General features: G+C 38.0%; 1 protein-coding gene across 7 annotated transcripts in view; it reads right to left on the bottom strand.

Moving 5' to 3' along the window:
• Nucleotides 1-15,899, bottom strand: part of RPAP2 (RNA polymerase II associated protein 2) — a 63,156-nt gene that overhangs the window by 13,123 nt on the left and 34,134 nt on the right. For 2 of the 7 annotated variants that reach the window (XR_005830215.1, XR_005830213.1), the window contains exons 12-13: nucleotides 9,738-9,887; nucleotides 8,932-9,136 (exon numbers count right to left, since the gene is read on the bottom strand). Coding sequence is in view for 2 of the 7 variants with exons in the window: in XM_040611148.1 (XP_040467082.1) it covers nucleotides 9,127-9,136; nucleotides 9,738-9,887 (160 nt within the window). In the remaining 5 variants the exon portion in view is untranslated. Of the gene's footprint in view, nucleotides 1-463; nucleotides 2,022-2,718; nucleotides 5,699-7,587; nucleotides 9,137-9,737; nucleotides 9,888-15,899 lie in introns of those variants that run through there. The other 5 variants (XM_040611148.1, XM_040611150.1, XR_005830214.1 and 2 more) reach the window with 4 other exon arrangements.

Raw genomic sequence — 15,899 nt, forward strand, 5'->3', positions numbered from 1 at the left:
GTGGCCCTCACCAGGCAGTGCCATCCCTTCCTCTTCTCCATGCAGGGTGCAGGGAGCTGGCATGAGGGGCGAGAAGCCCAGGGGTCTCCTGCTATGGAAACTGACTGTTCGGTAGGATCTTTACAGGGGTAGACACAGAGCAGGCAGGATGATGAGTGCCAGCTGGTGGAATTAGTGAAGAGGTAAAGTAGAAAGGAATGGCCAGGCCCTAGGACAGGAAATACAGGAAAGATTTGGAAGAGGGAAGAGACAGGAACAGAGCAGAGATATGAAACAAGCTGAGGTGTCTATAATTCTGATGGCTGTGATACCCAGTTATCAATTTTTAGTAAAAAGTTTTCAGTACCGCTAGGTATAGAAAAACATGTGAAATATTAAGTTCATTATTTTTAAAAGCCTGTGGCTCTTGGAAATTGTACTTAGCTAGCTCTCAGACTGTAAGAGCGGATACTCTTAGGCTAACCTGCAGGGAACTTCCTTCCTCCCTTTGTAAAGGAAATAAGGATGTGAAGATACATATCTACGCTGCTGTGCCTCCCTCTCCCCACCCTCAGCACACATGCTTCTTAGTACTGGTAACTTTATCAGCTTTGCTTCAGGTATCATCTCTCTTGTATTCAAGGTTGCGAGGTAGAGATGAACTAGGGAAAAATAAATCCAGTTTTTGGCTCAAACCTTTAAAATATAAACAACATAACCCAGAACCCAGCATTACTCTTACACAGATCTTTACAGAAGATCAGCCAGCAGTCTAGTACCAAAACCAGAGGTCAGTGTTTTGCCTTTGAATCACCAGATTTAAAAAAGGATGTTTCTTCAGTGAAACCTGTACAACAGTGTTATCTTACAGATGCATATTGCCAGAGAGCCTTCAAGGCAGCTAAATACATATTTGTAGCTATGCTTTTAAATTTTAACCTTTTTTTTTTTTTTTTTTCCTTTTAATGCTATGACAAATTTTGAACTGCAGAGATAAGGTGACTTTTAAAACCTGCCTGGATGCAATTCTATGCAACCTGCTCTAGAAGAACCTGCTTTAGAAGCAGGACTAGATGATCTCCAGAAGTGCCTTCCAACCCTGATGATTCTGCGCTTGACAGTTTGATTAAGAAACAAGCTAGCTGGTCTTACATATTTTTTCAGCATGAAAATGACCCTTCTACTATTTCTACGTGCCATTCTTTGCGGGACAGTATCATGAAGCCTTTTAGGTAAGTCATGGCATTACTGCTAAGGCAAGTTATAAATATTTGGCACCTTGTACTAGAGAGAGTGTTGTCAACCAGATCTTGTCCCACATCAGTCCCTGCGATGGGAGGAGGGATGGCTTGCACGTAGGCACTACAACGGAAAGAGACATGGGTTCTGCTGTAGCCGGTCCACGAAGACCTGGACAAATCACTTGACTCCCCTATGCCCAAACAGCCCTCTGTGACATGGGGACTTGCTTCAGCAAATCGGTAGCTGTGGATCTGCCTGCTGCTGATGGGAGTTTTGCTCTGCTCCTGGCCAGCTCTCCGGTGCACTCTCGGTGAGCAACACATGGGGGCTCTGAACCAGGGAGGCTCAGAACCACATGTTCATAGCGAAGAGGCCTCACTCACTTACCTTAGCGTGTAACTCAACTAGCACAGGAGCACCCGTGCTGCTTTGTGGCAAACAAGGAGACCCATCTTGGTCCCACAGCAAGGCTCCGGTTTAGCTCAAAGAGAGATAAAACTCAACAAGAAAATGTAAAGTGTTATTCAAAGTAATCTTTCCAAGGGCAGACTCCATTTACACAGTAAGCGTAAAACCTAAAAGCATCAAATGGCATTTGCGTTCTTAAGAAACAATGCCTGCAATGAGTTGAAAACATTTCAGATTAATTCATAGGAAACAATTTGTGTGATTTCTTCTGGTTTTTTTTCAAGTGTGATTCTGTTTTTCTTCAGCACTGCTTGCTGCTTGGGGTGTGTGGTTTGACACTCAGCTTGTCAGTTTAGTATTTTGAGATCGTGAGTTTTTTGAAGAGGGCACATCTGTGGTTATAGAAGAAAAACAAGAAGCATCAGATGTTCAGTGCACAAAAAGGTAGAGCTTGGGAGGATCTTAGAAATGAATAGTTAGCAGAGATGACATGTGTTTGACCCAGAGCTGTTGAGGGCTAATGTAGTATCTCTAAAATCACTCATTTTCCAAGTTTTCAGAGGCCTTCCAAAGAAATTATCTTAATAAGGAAGAAATACTTTTAACTACATTTCTAGTTGTGAAATTTTACAGTAATCCAAGGATCTTAAGCAGCAAAAATATTTACTTTTTTTTTGAGAGCCCACTGTTCAGAAAAAAAGAATGTATTCAAAAAAGCTTTTAAGTGAAGGGCTTCTCTTCAAAAAAATGAGATTGTGACTCCTAAACAAGGTACGTAATTACCAGGACAACCATTTGCTCTCATTTGCATCAACAGCAGCTTTGTCATCAGAGCTTTAAGCAGTAAAAATACTGCCCTTTGGGGAATAGAAGGCAGTGTCAGGGCTGCGGCTTCATCCCCCATCTTACTTACTTCTTACTGGGATACTGCAGCAAAAGCCTAGGGACAGTTAAGGCTGATGAACATTTAACCAGTCTTTGTGCAAGAAGGACTAAAGTCAGACTGCAGAGGGCTGTAGGCTTTGGCAGGCTTCTGTGTGAAAGTGAACTGGATGTAAAACTTGCTCAAAAAATCAATAGCCAGTGGGGTTTACAACAGTGCCTGCCTTTATTAAAATATAATGATTATTCCACCTAATTTGAAACACCCAAGTTTTTTATCACAACAAGCACAGGTATTCTGAAGTTACCGTCTAACACAGAACTTCTAAGTGATGTTAGGAATCCAGAGTGATGCCCATCAAATGCTAAAGTAACACACCTATACTTTGAACTACAGCCAGCCTTGCTGAATTGGTACTAGCCAGATTTATAGCCATTTCTTCTACTTGTTACATTAAAAAGTTGGAAGTGTCTACAAAAAGCTTCCTCCTGACTGTAGATAGCACTTGCACTACTGGGATGTTTAGGGAAAATCCTGCTCAGTGACAAATCCTGATTAGGAAATGTTTTTGGTTTGTTTGGTTTTTTTTTTGCATAATAGGCAAGATAGACATGCCTAACATATGGTTGCTATAAAATACCTTAGATGAGTCAGATCTTAGCTGGCAGCTGTATGCAGGGTTGTTCTGGCTCCTTAGATAACACTACCAATTATGATCTTTTTTGTTAGTTTACTGCACTATTAAATTATATTAACCTGATTTGTAGACACTCCCATTTTAGTAGAACCAAAAGGCAAGATTTATGATGTAAATCCTGATCTGAGTGTTTACAGATTAATAAAGCTGTACCCAAAGTCCTTCAAACTCCCTGTAGTGATGACTACTTCTAACCAAATTGTAGGGCTGTCCAGGAAGCTGCTGCTGCCCCACAATGTGTTCCATTCAGTTACATATCCCATGAAATTTAAGAGGCTAAAAAAGTGCCAGAAATGGCATTGATTCAATGTGGCTTGCAATGATGTACCAGTCAATAACCTCACTGGCTTTGTTCTCTGATCTTTGCATGCAGCTCCTGCAGGCAACCATAGCACACAAAAATGTACTAAAGACTGCCTTTATGTGTAGGCTACCAAAGCATTCTGGGGACTGACTTCTAAGGGGGAAGCTTTCATAGTGGCGAGATGTGACTGCCTTATGATCACCAATGTGTCAGCTCTAGTCTGTTCTGGGAGAAGGGACTCCGTAGGGAGCTGTTGTCTTGGGGTAACTGCAGGCTAGCACAGTAAAACCAACAAACAGGTAGACATCTGGGCCACACTTACTGCGTTATTCTGATTGACACACCTTCTTAAGTCTAGGACTTCAGTCTGCACATTCAACTATGGTAGCAAAGTCACTGGGAAGATAAACCTGGCTCACAGATCCCCAAAACACTGGTCAGAAAGTTGGTGGCCTTTGTTCCTGGTCTTTCCAGCCCTGCCACTACTTTTAATGCTGCCTCAAATGTGATGCTGTACTGACAAGACTATTTTGAGGAGGATGCCCAAACGTATCTCACAGAATCGCCCATTTCCCAGGGCATGAACAGTTTAATAAAAGGCTTGTGCTTGTTTCTCATCTTTCTTCTTGCTAATTATTACTCTTTTTGGCTAGTCCTGGCTGTTTTTTTTTTTAAACTCCAGGTTGCCTTGCTCCTTGCTCTAGAGCTGCAAGAAACCAAGGGGGACTGACTAACGTTTCTCATACCTGTCCAGATCAGCCACTGAGGCAACATATGCTTTCACTTGCTTTTTGAGATGAGAGTGCTCAAATGAGAGCTACTTGAAGACGTAAGTTTCCAGCTCTCTCCCCCCACCTCACCAAATCCTGTTTAGCACCACAAATGCCACAGTTCATGTTCTACTGTGTCTTTCAGGCAGCCCACCTCTCAAAGCACTGTCTGCAGAGAAAATGTTCTAAGATGAAGAGTCACAAAAGGAAAGCTCACAAGAGGAAAAGTCTCTAAGCAATATTACTTTCTGTCTTCGCTAATGGAAGGCACACCTACTTCCTCTGACTCTAATCAGAGGACAACTAGCTGTCAGGTGGTACAGATACGCAGCTGAGAAACAGAGGTCTTTATAGGTGCCTAGCCCTGCCTTGTATACCACCTGCTGCTTATGGAAACTTAAGACTTGCCAGAGAGAGGCTGATTCTGTGTTTTCAATATTTAATGCTCATTGGAAATGACAGTTCAGCATTACCTGCTACTCCACTGAGATCAAGCTAAACCCCACCCACAGTACTGGGTGTTTGTAAGTGTTTGCAGAAATAAACAGTAAGTATGAAAAGCTGAGAGGCAAATTGTACAACTAGAGCATAACCTCCTGGACATACTTTCAACACACTAGCATTTTTTTTTATCTAAAGACTGCCACTCACTTTAAATCTTTTGGGTTTAACTCTTACAGGTTAAGAAAAAAAATCTGTGGGAAGTAGTAGCTATCAAAATAACTGAACAATACGATCAGATTGCTTGCAGGAGCTAGTCCCCATTCAGATTTGTGCCACACTATTACTAAATTACTCCAGGGAGAGCCAGTCTACTATGGTCAAAGTTCTCAGCTGACTTTTTCTGCTTTCTTTCTGCCACCAGGGAATAGGGGCAGAGGCATTAACACCCCCCACTTTATACACTGCACAAAGGTATGATATGGAGAACCTAAATTTAATAGCATCATTTCTCTGTGAAGCGAATGGAGACAGGCTAGTACCTAAGGTTGGATGCCTAAATTTAGAAGGTGTGAATACCGCTTTCCCCTTCTTTCTTCCTTTTTCTTCTCTCTGATGTGTTAGCCCTTTTCTCTCCAGCAGTTAAAGGTTAGCTGAGACTTAACATCCAGCTGAGCTGCTCATCCCCTCTTGCATTTCGTACAGTCCAGACTCTCTCAGACTATGGAGAGAAGGGTAGGACATGCAGATTCAACACAAAGATTCACAGAACTGTTAGTCTGCGCCATAAAACCACAACAGATGCCTCACTTTTCAACTACTCACTGAGACTGAAGAGTGAAAATACAGGTGAATCTTCTGTGTGTTGTGTGAATACTGCCTCTGAGGCCCCAGATGTATCTCATGTATGTACCATGCTCTTAGTTGCTCCCTGCATCAGTCTTGAAAGATGGGGCAGATGTAACTTTCCAGTCCTGCATTAGACAGCAGCACAGCCATACCAGTTATGCTGCTCTAGATGTATTAAGGCACTTTTTTTGTTTTGATGGTCTTCAATGAAGTAAATCAGCCATTTTCTCTTTGTTTTAACGTAGAATTTTGCATTACTATTTATAAGCATAACATGATTTGCAAACTTTACTAAGATGCATGATAATCTCTTTGAATACCTGATAATTTACAGGTTACATTGTGACTTGCCTACTCTCCTGAAATAGTGACTGACTATCAAGTGAACCACTCTGAATACTGTTCTTTCCTCCAAAAGAAAAGAAAAATCAGCAACCTTTGTCAACGGTCACAAGGAATCGAGCAGCAACAGTGAAGGACTCTGCGTTAGGGAATTCAGGATTACAGAGTGCAGTACTTACACTGACAGTATTTACAGGACCGTGACTTGAGCTTTGATGTTAAAATAAGGCACAAAAGCTTTTTATCCATCCTCTTTGGTCAGCACAAAGGCTGCCCTGAATAACTGAACAATCTGACGTTCTCTATGTGGTCTTATTAACACTGTTCTGTTCCTGAGATTACCTCATTACATCTATAGAAAACTCTGTAAGAAATCCCTATCTGCACTATGCAGGTGTATGTCACACATTCCTCCTTTGAGGCTAAGAAGCTGCAACAGCATGAAGCAAACTTTGCTTTAAGCTTTAAACGGAACTGTTCTTCTATTCTTTACTATGTCCATTATATAAATCAGGAGAAAAAAAAAATCACCACAGAAGTCTGGCTGCCCCCCTGCTATTGAAAGAAACACATCATACCATACTTGCCCTGCTACAGGTCCACTGCCAGACAGGCTTGGATGCTTTACAATGTAACAGCGATGGACTTCTGTGACTTTATGGTCCTTATGATATAAGCAGCTGATGGCTTTACCAAACTCACACCCCGTTCCTAGAGTTGTTTAGAAACAGAGGCTAACATCCCATCTACCCTAAGCCTCAGATCCGCCATGTCCCTACACGCCTGCAGCTCACAAGTCAGTCACTAAAATTTAGCACATCCAAGATAAGGCTCAAACCCGACACTGAAGTGTCAGCTGTTCTCATCTGCTCAGCTAACACAGGGAGGAAAAACAGTAAGCACAGCAGGCGGCCACAAGGAAACAATCTGCCTGCAAACACAACCAAAATGAGAAGTGGGGGTGGAACTGAGCTGAAAAAGAGTAGTCTGTTAAAGGACAGGTAGCTGTGGCAGAAATGAGCGTTAAGCTCATAAAAAGAGGTCTAGATTTGAACATTTCTAAGCAGTTAAGCTGTTACAAAACATGCTTGTAAAGAAACTACATAAATGAACTAAATTTTTGGTGCTTGAGTTGTGCTCTTCGTACAGCTAATCAAGGCTGACGGATCCTCTTCAGATGAGTCTACAGCCTTTATCCTACTTGAAAATAACAAGTATATGTATACTTTCTGCATTTATTTACACGTGTTTTACTCAAGTCTAAGGGTGATGAAATCATTAAAGGCAAGTGAAAAACATCCTTTCAGGGCATTTCCAGCATGGTGCAGAAGGACATGGAAGGAGAAAGGTTATTCTGTTATTTTAGGGCAAGAAAAAGAATGAGTGAGCTCACTACACAGCAGCCAAGGAGGAGATGCAAAAACCCTGGAAGCTTACTTTTTTTAGCTGCTATGGCAGACAGTCAAAACTGCCACAGTGAACCCTGATAAAGAGGCCCTTCGGCCTGTGATCTATTCACTCTTATTACCAGATCACACATTTCCTACACAGTAAGTTCTGAAGACCAAGCCTAAAAATAAATAACAAAAAAAAAAATCACACCACTAAACTGACAGGAAATGTAAAAAGTTTCCAAATGAGAGCCATCAAACCTGATTAAACAGTCATATTCCTGGTATGATGTACATTTTAATGCCTTCTAGGTGTACTCAGCACAGCAGCATTGTCATGGGGTAGTTGTAATCTTTATGTCCCAAGGTAAGCGCACACGGAACAGAATGATGACTTGCTCAGAATCTACAGTAAAGTACTAACTAAAAATAGAAATATATGTAACTTCCAAAATCAGAAGCAGATAGATATAAATTCAAGGTTTAAGTTTTGCTAAGAGTATCATACCTATTACTCAGTCTTCTATAAGCTTATCTTTTGGCGAGGTCTTGACCTTCTTTGCATATGTATCAAGTATAAAGTTTTCCATCATGGTACAAAACCAATCTACCTTCTATCCAGATTACATCACACATTCTTATGAATTTGACATCAGACATGCTCTGATCACAACCAGTATTTTTTTCCTATTGCATACTTAGAAAAATGCATAGCTTTAACTCTGCATTAAAGGTTTTCCTCATTCTAAATTGTTGCTTTTACAAGTTATACTGAACATAACTTCCTATTACAAGGTAAGTTAGAAAAAGTCAAGCTTCACCTAAAGAAACCCTACTGCACAATGAGTTTTCCAGGGAAAAGCTGCATGGGCCTCTGTGTGTCAGGGGCAATCAACATGCTTATCCTGATTATCACGAGGGAACTACACAGCAATGAACTAATTAAGTGCAGAGTTTCCTTTTGCTGTCCAATTATAGAAATAAAACAGAGGCATAAACTCTTGCTTCAGCCTTAACTAGGGCTGACATTTGCTGCAGACTAAGCACTGTCAGTTACAACTTTCTTCTCAAGACTTAAAGGACAGTGTCCTATGAACTGAGAACTATGCAATAAACCATTTTATGGAATCATTTAAGAATTACGAGTAAATTAGTTTTAAATTGCATTTTATAGTCAATTAGTGACAGAAGCAAGTCTAAACAGTCTAACACACACAACTCTTAAATGACTACTGAGAGTCAAAAATTCGTTTTAGTTATCAAAATATATTTTAAAGTCCAAATTACTAACAGTTAGAGGCTGTTTACAAATAACTTTTACACAAATTCAAAGACCACCCCACAAGATAAACAGGCTATACATCAGAAATTTTTGTCTACTGTCACCATCATTCTTAAAAGACTATCGCTCCATGCATAGGGTCAACTAGAAAAATGTCAGCAGCAGTGTTCTCAACACTACAGGCTAATATGCTTTTTGCCCCCCCATTCTTCACCCAGTTCCTGTAGACAAATTTTGGCTGAACATTTCCAAAGCAAGAAAAAACCAAACCAATCCAAATTCATTTCTACAGCTTTTAGATGGTTTTCAGATTATTCATTTTTTAACTCATCTTCATGCATACCTTGAACAACTGCTGTTATAGTTATCTTCTCCACAAGACTTCAAAATTCTTATTCATAGGAAGAAAATTAAAAAGCAGAAGTGTGAGTACAACTAATACTAAATTTCATTTTTCATTTAAAAAAGGTTCCAGCGATTGAAGGTGTTCTTTTGTTCTATGTGCCACTATTGCAGATAGCAGAAGATGTTAAGATGATCACCTTATTCTGTAGGGAACAAAGGAGTGAGATCAGTAATATTAATACACTAATTACTTAACTACCATAATACTATATTAATCAAGTTGGTTGAATATGATCAGCATAAATAAGGTATTTGCTCTTAAATTTTTCAGCCTACCCAGGAATGCAAAATGCAATCTTAGTATTATGCAAAGAATACATGACTTTTAGCTCAATTTTGTGTCAGAAAAACTGGACAGAACAATTTCATTTTAATAATAAAAAAACCCCATTGAGAATTAGCCATTGTACCCACACGGGATTTTTTTTTTTAATATAAATCATAGTAGAACTTGAGTAAAAATTCCTCCCAAAATTGCAGTAAACCTACTATACGTAAACCAACTATATAATCTCAAAAGATTAAAGTGATAAGTAAGCAGCTGGCATTTACTGTAAGTGACAAAATGATGACACTCATTTCCATAATATATGTATTTCTTTACTTTAAAATGTACTTTACACATTTTCTACTCTGGCTGATATGATCTGTAGTTACTATGCCTACTTACAAAATGTTGATAATTAAAACCGTTGCTAACTGGATTAGTTTTATGACATGCAAAATAGTTTAAAATTGACTGACTGTTCAAGGAGGCAGTCCTTCCTAAATATTCTTGTTAAACTTTCCAGATCTTCATTTGTGAAATGCAGTTCTTCCAGCAACGTAGTTAGGAACTGTGTGTACATCGGGCTTGTCTTAGTATTCTTGAAAAGTGGAGTAATTTGTGACAATCTGGCAAAAAAAAAACCCAAAACCAAACATTTAATACAGAAAAGTGACTTTGCAGTGTCAGATGTAAAAAAGCAAAGCTTGTGAGATTGAAGAAAGGCAGTTTATAACATCACATTTGAATCATTACAGTATGTAAGACTGTATGTACTATATATAATACCAAATAACTGTACCAAAATACAAATTTTTATTAATATGTAGTGAAACAAACAAAAAAATCTAATTAGAAAAAAATGAGCTAGTAGTTTGTATGCCTCCAAATCAGTTGTATATTGATGCTATATAATGTAGACAAACAAAATTCAAAACAAAGTGCGAAGTGTTATATAATTACACATAAAAAAGGGAAATATATCAGTCATTATTATCTTCTTTACCAAAAACTTCCTAAACATTCATACTGTAAAAGCTGTATAGTTCTTTGTATAATAAAATATAAAAGAGCTTTTTACCCTAAAGTAACCAAGAATGTTTTAACTACAAATTATTAACAGGGCTCTTTGACAGAAGTTGTACCGAACTGGTAAGTCACACACTGTCAAACTTCATAAAGACATTCAAGAAGGTCGCTTACTCGGGCAGTTGTCTCCCTGCTCTATACGCCACAAAACACAGAGTATGTCAAAATAGCAAATGCATTTTGCTTTAAGCCAAGACTTCTCTAAATGCTTAGAAGTCTCTTATAGAGGCATTATGGATTATTATTAATTTTACTTGATGCACGTGACCTCAATTAAATTCTGAATCTGAGGAGGAATTGTGTGAGTAATCGGAGCAGTTTCATTTCTTAGTTTTGACAGTCTACCTTAAAGCAGTTTAAATTACATTTCTTACACCCTGAGCCATTTAAAAAATAAGTTTTAAGAAAGCTGGACAAAACTAAAACAAAGCTAACTTAATCTTGAGAAGTTTTCATATGGGATGCTAAACTTCAGTTTTAAAGCTAATACTACAGCAAAGATTTGCTATAGTGAAACTACCTTCTGTTTTGGTAACAAAATTAAGTGCTTAAAGTCTTAAAGTGCCTGCACTCTTACAGTCCTTAAGAAAAATAACAGAATCCAAGCAGGAGGTGTGAGATGGAGGAAACTATTTCTGAATTCAGCTCATGAAGTTTAGCTTTAAAATTCAAACAATATTTGGCCTTTCAAAGTTTGCTATTTAGCAAAAACACTTTAAAGAAAATCTTCCATTTGGGCCCGATTTTCTGAACTGCTAAGTAGATGGAGTTCATCAAGTTTCCACTGATTTAAAAGTTACAATGAATGGAAGTTGAAAGTAGTTGCCAGCTAGGAGAATAAAGTATATACGTAAGAACAGACAATGGAAATTAAGAGGGCATTGCTGCGCATCCCTAAAGAGAGTGTTATTCGTCATCTCAGATCACGGAAACCGTAAAGCACACATTTAGTTCCAGAATCAACAAGAACAGCAAGGGAAGGCATAATCTTCAACGGATCCACAACCAAACATGCATAGTGCTGCTGCTAAAACTTATTCATCAGTTTGGAAGGAGCCATCACCAAGCAGATCATCTACATACATATATCTGTATGGAGATGAGGTGAAAAGGTGAGCTGTCCATTTTCATTTGTGCTTTAATTTTATCCAAATCTATCTTTATCCTAAAGTCCTTTCCTGTTCTCTGCAAAGTATGGCAAAGGTAGTAATAGCTGGATCTACTTCCTAAGGACAAATATTAAGGAGAAAAAAAAAAGAACAACAAAAAAAGAACAAAAACAAGTATTAAAGCTTATGCTGAATGTTAAGTAACTTCAACACCAAATGTTACTGACAAGATCATTTAACAAGAGCTCATATCCCAGCAATAGCTAATTCATCTTGAATACTGTATTTAGATAAAATAATGCCATTGACACCATATAGGAAAGAGTTATTTTAGAGTGTATTTGTGAAATTATGTTCTTTAATAAGGAACTTGAGGTAGTCTACAGCTTCTTAAAAACTTTCCAGCTCAGAAAGCCTTTATGTGAGTAACAACTGAGATCGATCTCCCTGCAGTCATTGGCATTAAAAACATCTCTGCTTGAAGAAAGCTGCATATAAAAGAAGATTGTTTTTAATTAAGCAAAAACAGTGACAGAACACAAAGGAACTTACAAGACATAGTAAATAGAGTAAATAAATTTACAAAAGATTTTGATTAATAAATAGACTTTTAATGTGTTGAATGATTTCCCATTTCTTTTTGGATTCCATTTCAGTACGTACACATTTAACTAAGTATTTCAACAACCAAACACTAACACCTGGCAAGAAGGACATTTAAGAGATGCTCAAAGTAAGGCCACAGTGTGGAAAGAAACAGACGTATACACAAACTCTGCTACATAAACTCTCCCACAAAAGAAAAGTATTCACAGTTGGATTTGTGATTTCTGGACTGAAGCCATTAGGTTTGTAATGTCCTTCATGACAGACAGGACTGAGTTATTTCTTTCCTGGGGAGAAGTACAGCAGTTACTGTTTAAACTAGTAAAAGAGTGCCCCTGCCAAGGGTTGGCAATCTGCAGGTTGGTTTTTGTATTATGATGCTTTATCAGCAGGGGAGCAGAGGAGGTGCCTGAGTGACCATTTCAGAATGTTAGTCTGGTGACAAGGACAGCGGGAGAAAGACTGGAGATGTCGTATTACTAGTCTTCCATTCGCCCTTCTCAGGATTAAGTAGGTTATGTATGAAGAAAGACTGGTGGCATAAACAGTCACGACTTTCTCTGCTGCGAGGTGGCTGTAACATTGCAAAACATTCTTGGCAATTTTGTAGATTTACATGCATTTTTAGCTGAATTTTCTTCATCCTGCCTTGGGCTTAAGAGGATGTTTATAAGGATGTTAATAAGGATGTTATTTTTCAAAAAGAGCAGAAAACCTGTGCAGTTTTAAGTAATATTCTAAAACGGAAACCTTTATACCATGAGGCTCACATACTAAGCAGTCTATTTTTTAATATATGCATATTTTATATATTTGTGTATATATATAACAATATATTTATTTATATAGATTTTTTTGAACTGCAGTCTGTGATATTAGAAAGTTCCATGAATTACAAGCATGTCCTAACTATCAGACCCTGTTTAACACACTCTGTTTAAAGAGTAGCTGTTATAGCCCACACTCAGAAAGAAAAAGGTATTGCTACTGCCAGAGAAACTGCCAGGCATTAAATACCGAGAAACAAAGTTAAAAAACCCAGACATTTTAACTGTGGATAATTTTTTTTTCCTTACCTGACCATTGTTTAAAAGCTGATTAAGCTACCAATTATCTGATAAGACAGAGACTAAATAAAAAAGTAACTTCAGAGAGGCATATGTAAGTTTCTAGTAATTAGTTAAAAATCGCATCTAGATGAAACAACATGTTAAACACGAATGTATGTGCAAACATTTTGATCTTGGAAAACTCTGTCCTTTTGGCATTTAAATAATGCTTTAACTTGTCATGTGAAAAGCAGTTATCATCGAATACTTTTCTACTTTTAAGTGGCTGTTGGAACAGAAGCAGAAGCTTCTGTCTACAAAAGGAGCAAGCACAAGCTGCTAGTTTGCACCGAGTGCTAAGTTCCATGCTCTATGTACTGGTCCAATGTATAGTCAACATACTGCCCAACAGAGCGTTAAGGGCAGTGCTCTCATCCTTGCATGAAATGCTAACTGAATAAAACCATAACTGTATGCAAATAAGCCAGAGCAGTATTTGAAATCAATAACTTCAAGACACTGAAAGCTGCCATGACCCTCTCTCTGAGGAAACTATCATGACTAATTCAATGTAACAATATACAGGATTTCAGTTTAAGGATGATGGAACTGCCTCGAAACTGCAGCATCTTCAAAAGATGTAGAATATAAACAGGAAATAGGATACTTGGGACCACAGTAACTGGCTACTGCAACAATGCAATAGAAAAGAAAAAGAAAGAAAAATATAATGCTTTTCTGTTACTTCTTTCACATGCTGCCACATGGATGTGGAATGAACTTTTTGTGAATGATGCCAAATAAAAATAAAACAAGCTAAAGGATTAAGTGATTTTAAAACAATCACCTCCAGAAGTACACAAACATAAATGTTACTGCCTGAAGTTACACACCCATGCTTCAAAGGCTTGCCTTCAGCACACCCGTTAAAAGGAAACATTCACGCTCAGTTCATGGAAAAGTAGTACAGTATGTATCAGACTTCATGAAGCAGTGTCGTTTCCTGCACACCCACTTATACCATATGGTAAACAGGTCTTTGTAAAGTTTAAAAAGTGTTAAAAATGTCAAACCATATCTGATTGATAAAATTTGTATTTGCTGGCTATTCCACATATGTTACATGTTCAAGAAAAAAAAAAGTGGAATTAATGTGAAGACGAAGCTATTATTATTAAGCTGTTAAATGACATCTGGCTACTGCAAAATGTTTACATAGTTTCAGTGCTTCATCTCAAGACCCTTGCTTTCTATGAGCTACTTGCCTTACAAAAACATTTCACAAGCATACTTAGGAGTTTAATCTAAATTAAAATATTTTTAGAAGTCAGTCACATTATATAGAGTAAATTTAATTAATTGATATGGTAATGTGCACAACTCTTTCTTAGATCTATGCAGACCTTAATCAAGACAGCTGAATACATTCAGAAAATAGGATGGTGGAGTGATATTTTTATGTAATTTAAAGCACTGACTGGCACTTCCTACCAAAGGTATGAATAATCCCTTCTAAAAAAAGCCCTCATTGTACAGCACCATTCTCCCCTCAGACACTGGACCTCAGGAATACCCTTCTGGATTTTTAGTTAAGGTGATCCCCTTTGAAAAAAGTTAAATTTTCAAAGCCACCACTGTGATATCAGCCAGGCAGAGACAGATGTCTGAAAATAGGGTTAAGAACATAGCCACTTAAAAGATTGTTCCTTTTTGTTACACAAAATTGCTCACTTAAAATTACTCAGAAAGTGTTGAGAATGAGTGCACATAAATTTACAAAGTATCATGCAAAGCACTTGTATACTTAGGAAGAAAAGCTATATGCTTGTTCTCAATAAAAATAATAATAAGCTCCTCCTAGAATAAGGTAAGTATAGCCTGTCTTCCTAACTTTTCCTAATGGCAGAAGCTTAAAAAAGTAAAAGCAAGTGATTGTGGCAGAAGCCATGGATCTGAACACAATTATTTCAGTCCCTTACCTTATTTGGAACCTGAGCAAGAACAGAATTATAAAGCAGAATGACCAAACAGGCAAGCACCACCTGTCCTTCCATACAAAGCTTTGGAAAATAGGAAATAAACATTTTTGCCAGTTATAGGCATTTGAGCACTGTGAGTAAGACTCTTAACGTAATCATTACAACATAAAAGTTTTTTTCTTTTTAAGTCTCTCAGTTTCTTTCTACCTTTTGTTTTCGGCATTTAAGACTTAATTTTCAAAGTTCATTATAACCAACACGATTGATAACTATTTTTCTATCAGAGTGACAAAGTTACACTAATGATGACAAAAGTTTCTTGAACACTAATTTCAGAACATGGAAATGAAGTAAGAGCTGGCAGTACTTTTAAATTTTTTTTTCCTTCCCCAAAAGGGACTTGGGGGACCTTATTTCTCTCTGCAATGGCCCCAAAGTTACACCAGGGGAGGTTCAGATTGAATATTAGGAAAGATTTCTTCGCTGAAAGGGTGATCAAGCATTGGATCAGGTTGCCCAGGGAGGTGGTGGAATCACCATCCCTGGAAATGTTTAAAAAACACAGTCCTGGGTTAACAATTGGATGTGATGATCTCAAAGGTCTTTTCCAACCTAAATGATTCTATGACTCCAAAAACACAGACACAGACTACTGCATGTGTGCTACAGGGAGCGTGCCAACAAGCCTCTGATCAAGGCGCCATCAATAGACTCTAGCTAAGGGTCTCTACCTGCAAGGAATTCCAATGCATTTTTTACTGTCTGTGGACAGTCAAAAACTGGACCATGGTTATGAGCAATCTAGTCCT

This window comes from Falco naumanni, chromosome 11 (genome assembly GCF_017639655.2).
Source record: "Falco naumanni isolate bFalNau1 chromosome 11, bFalNau1.pat, whole genome shotgun sequence".
NCBI classification, from domain to species: domain Eukaryota; kingdom Metazoa; phylum Chordata; class Aves; order Falconiformes; family Falconidae; genus Falco; species Falco naumanni.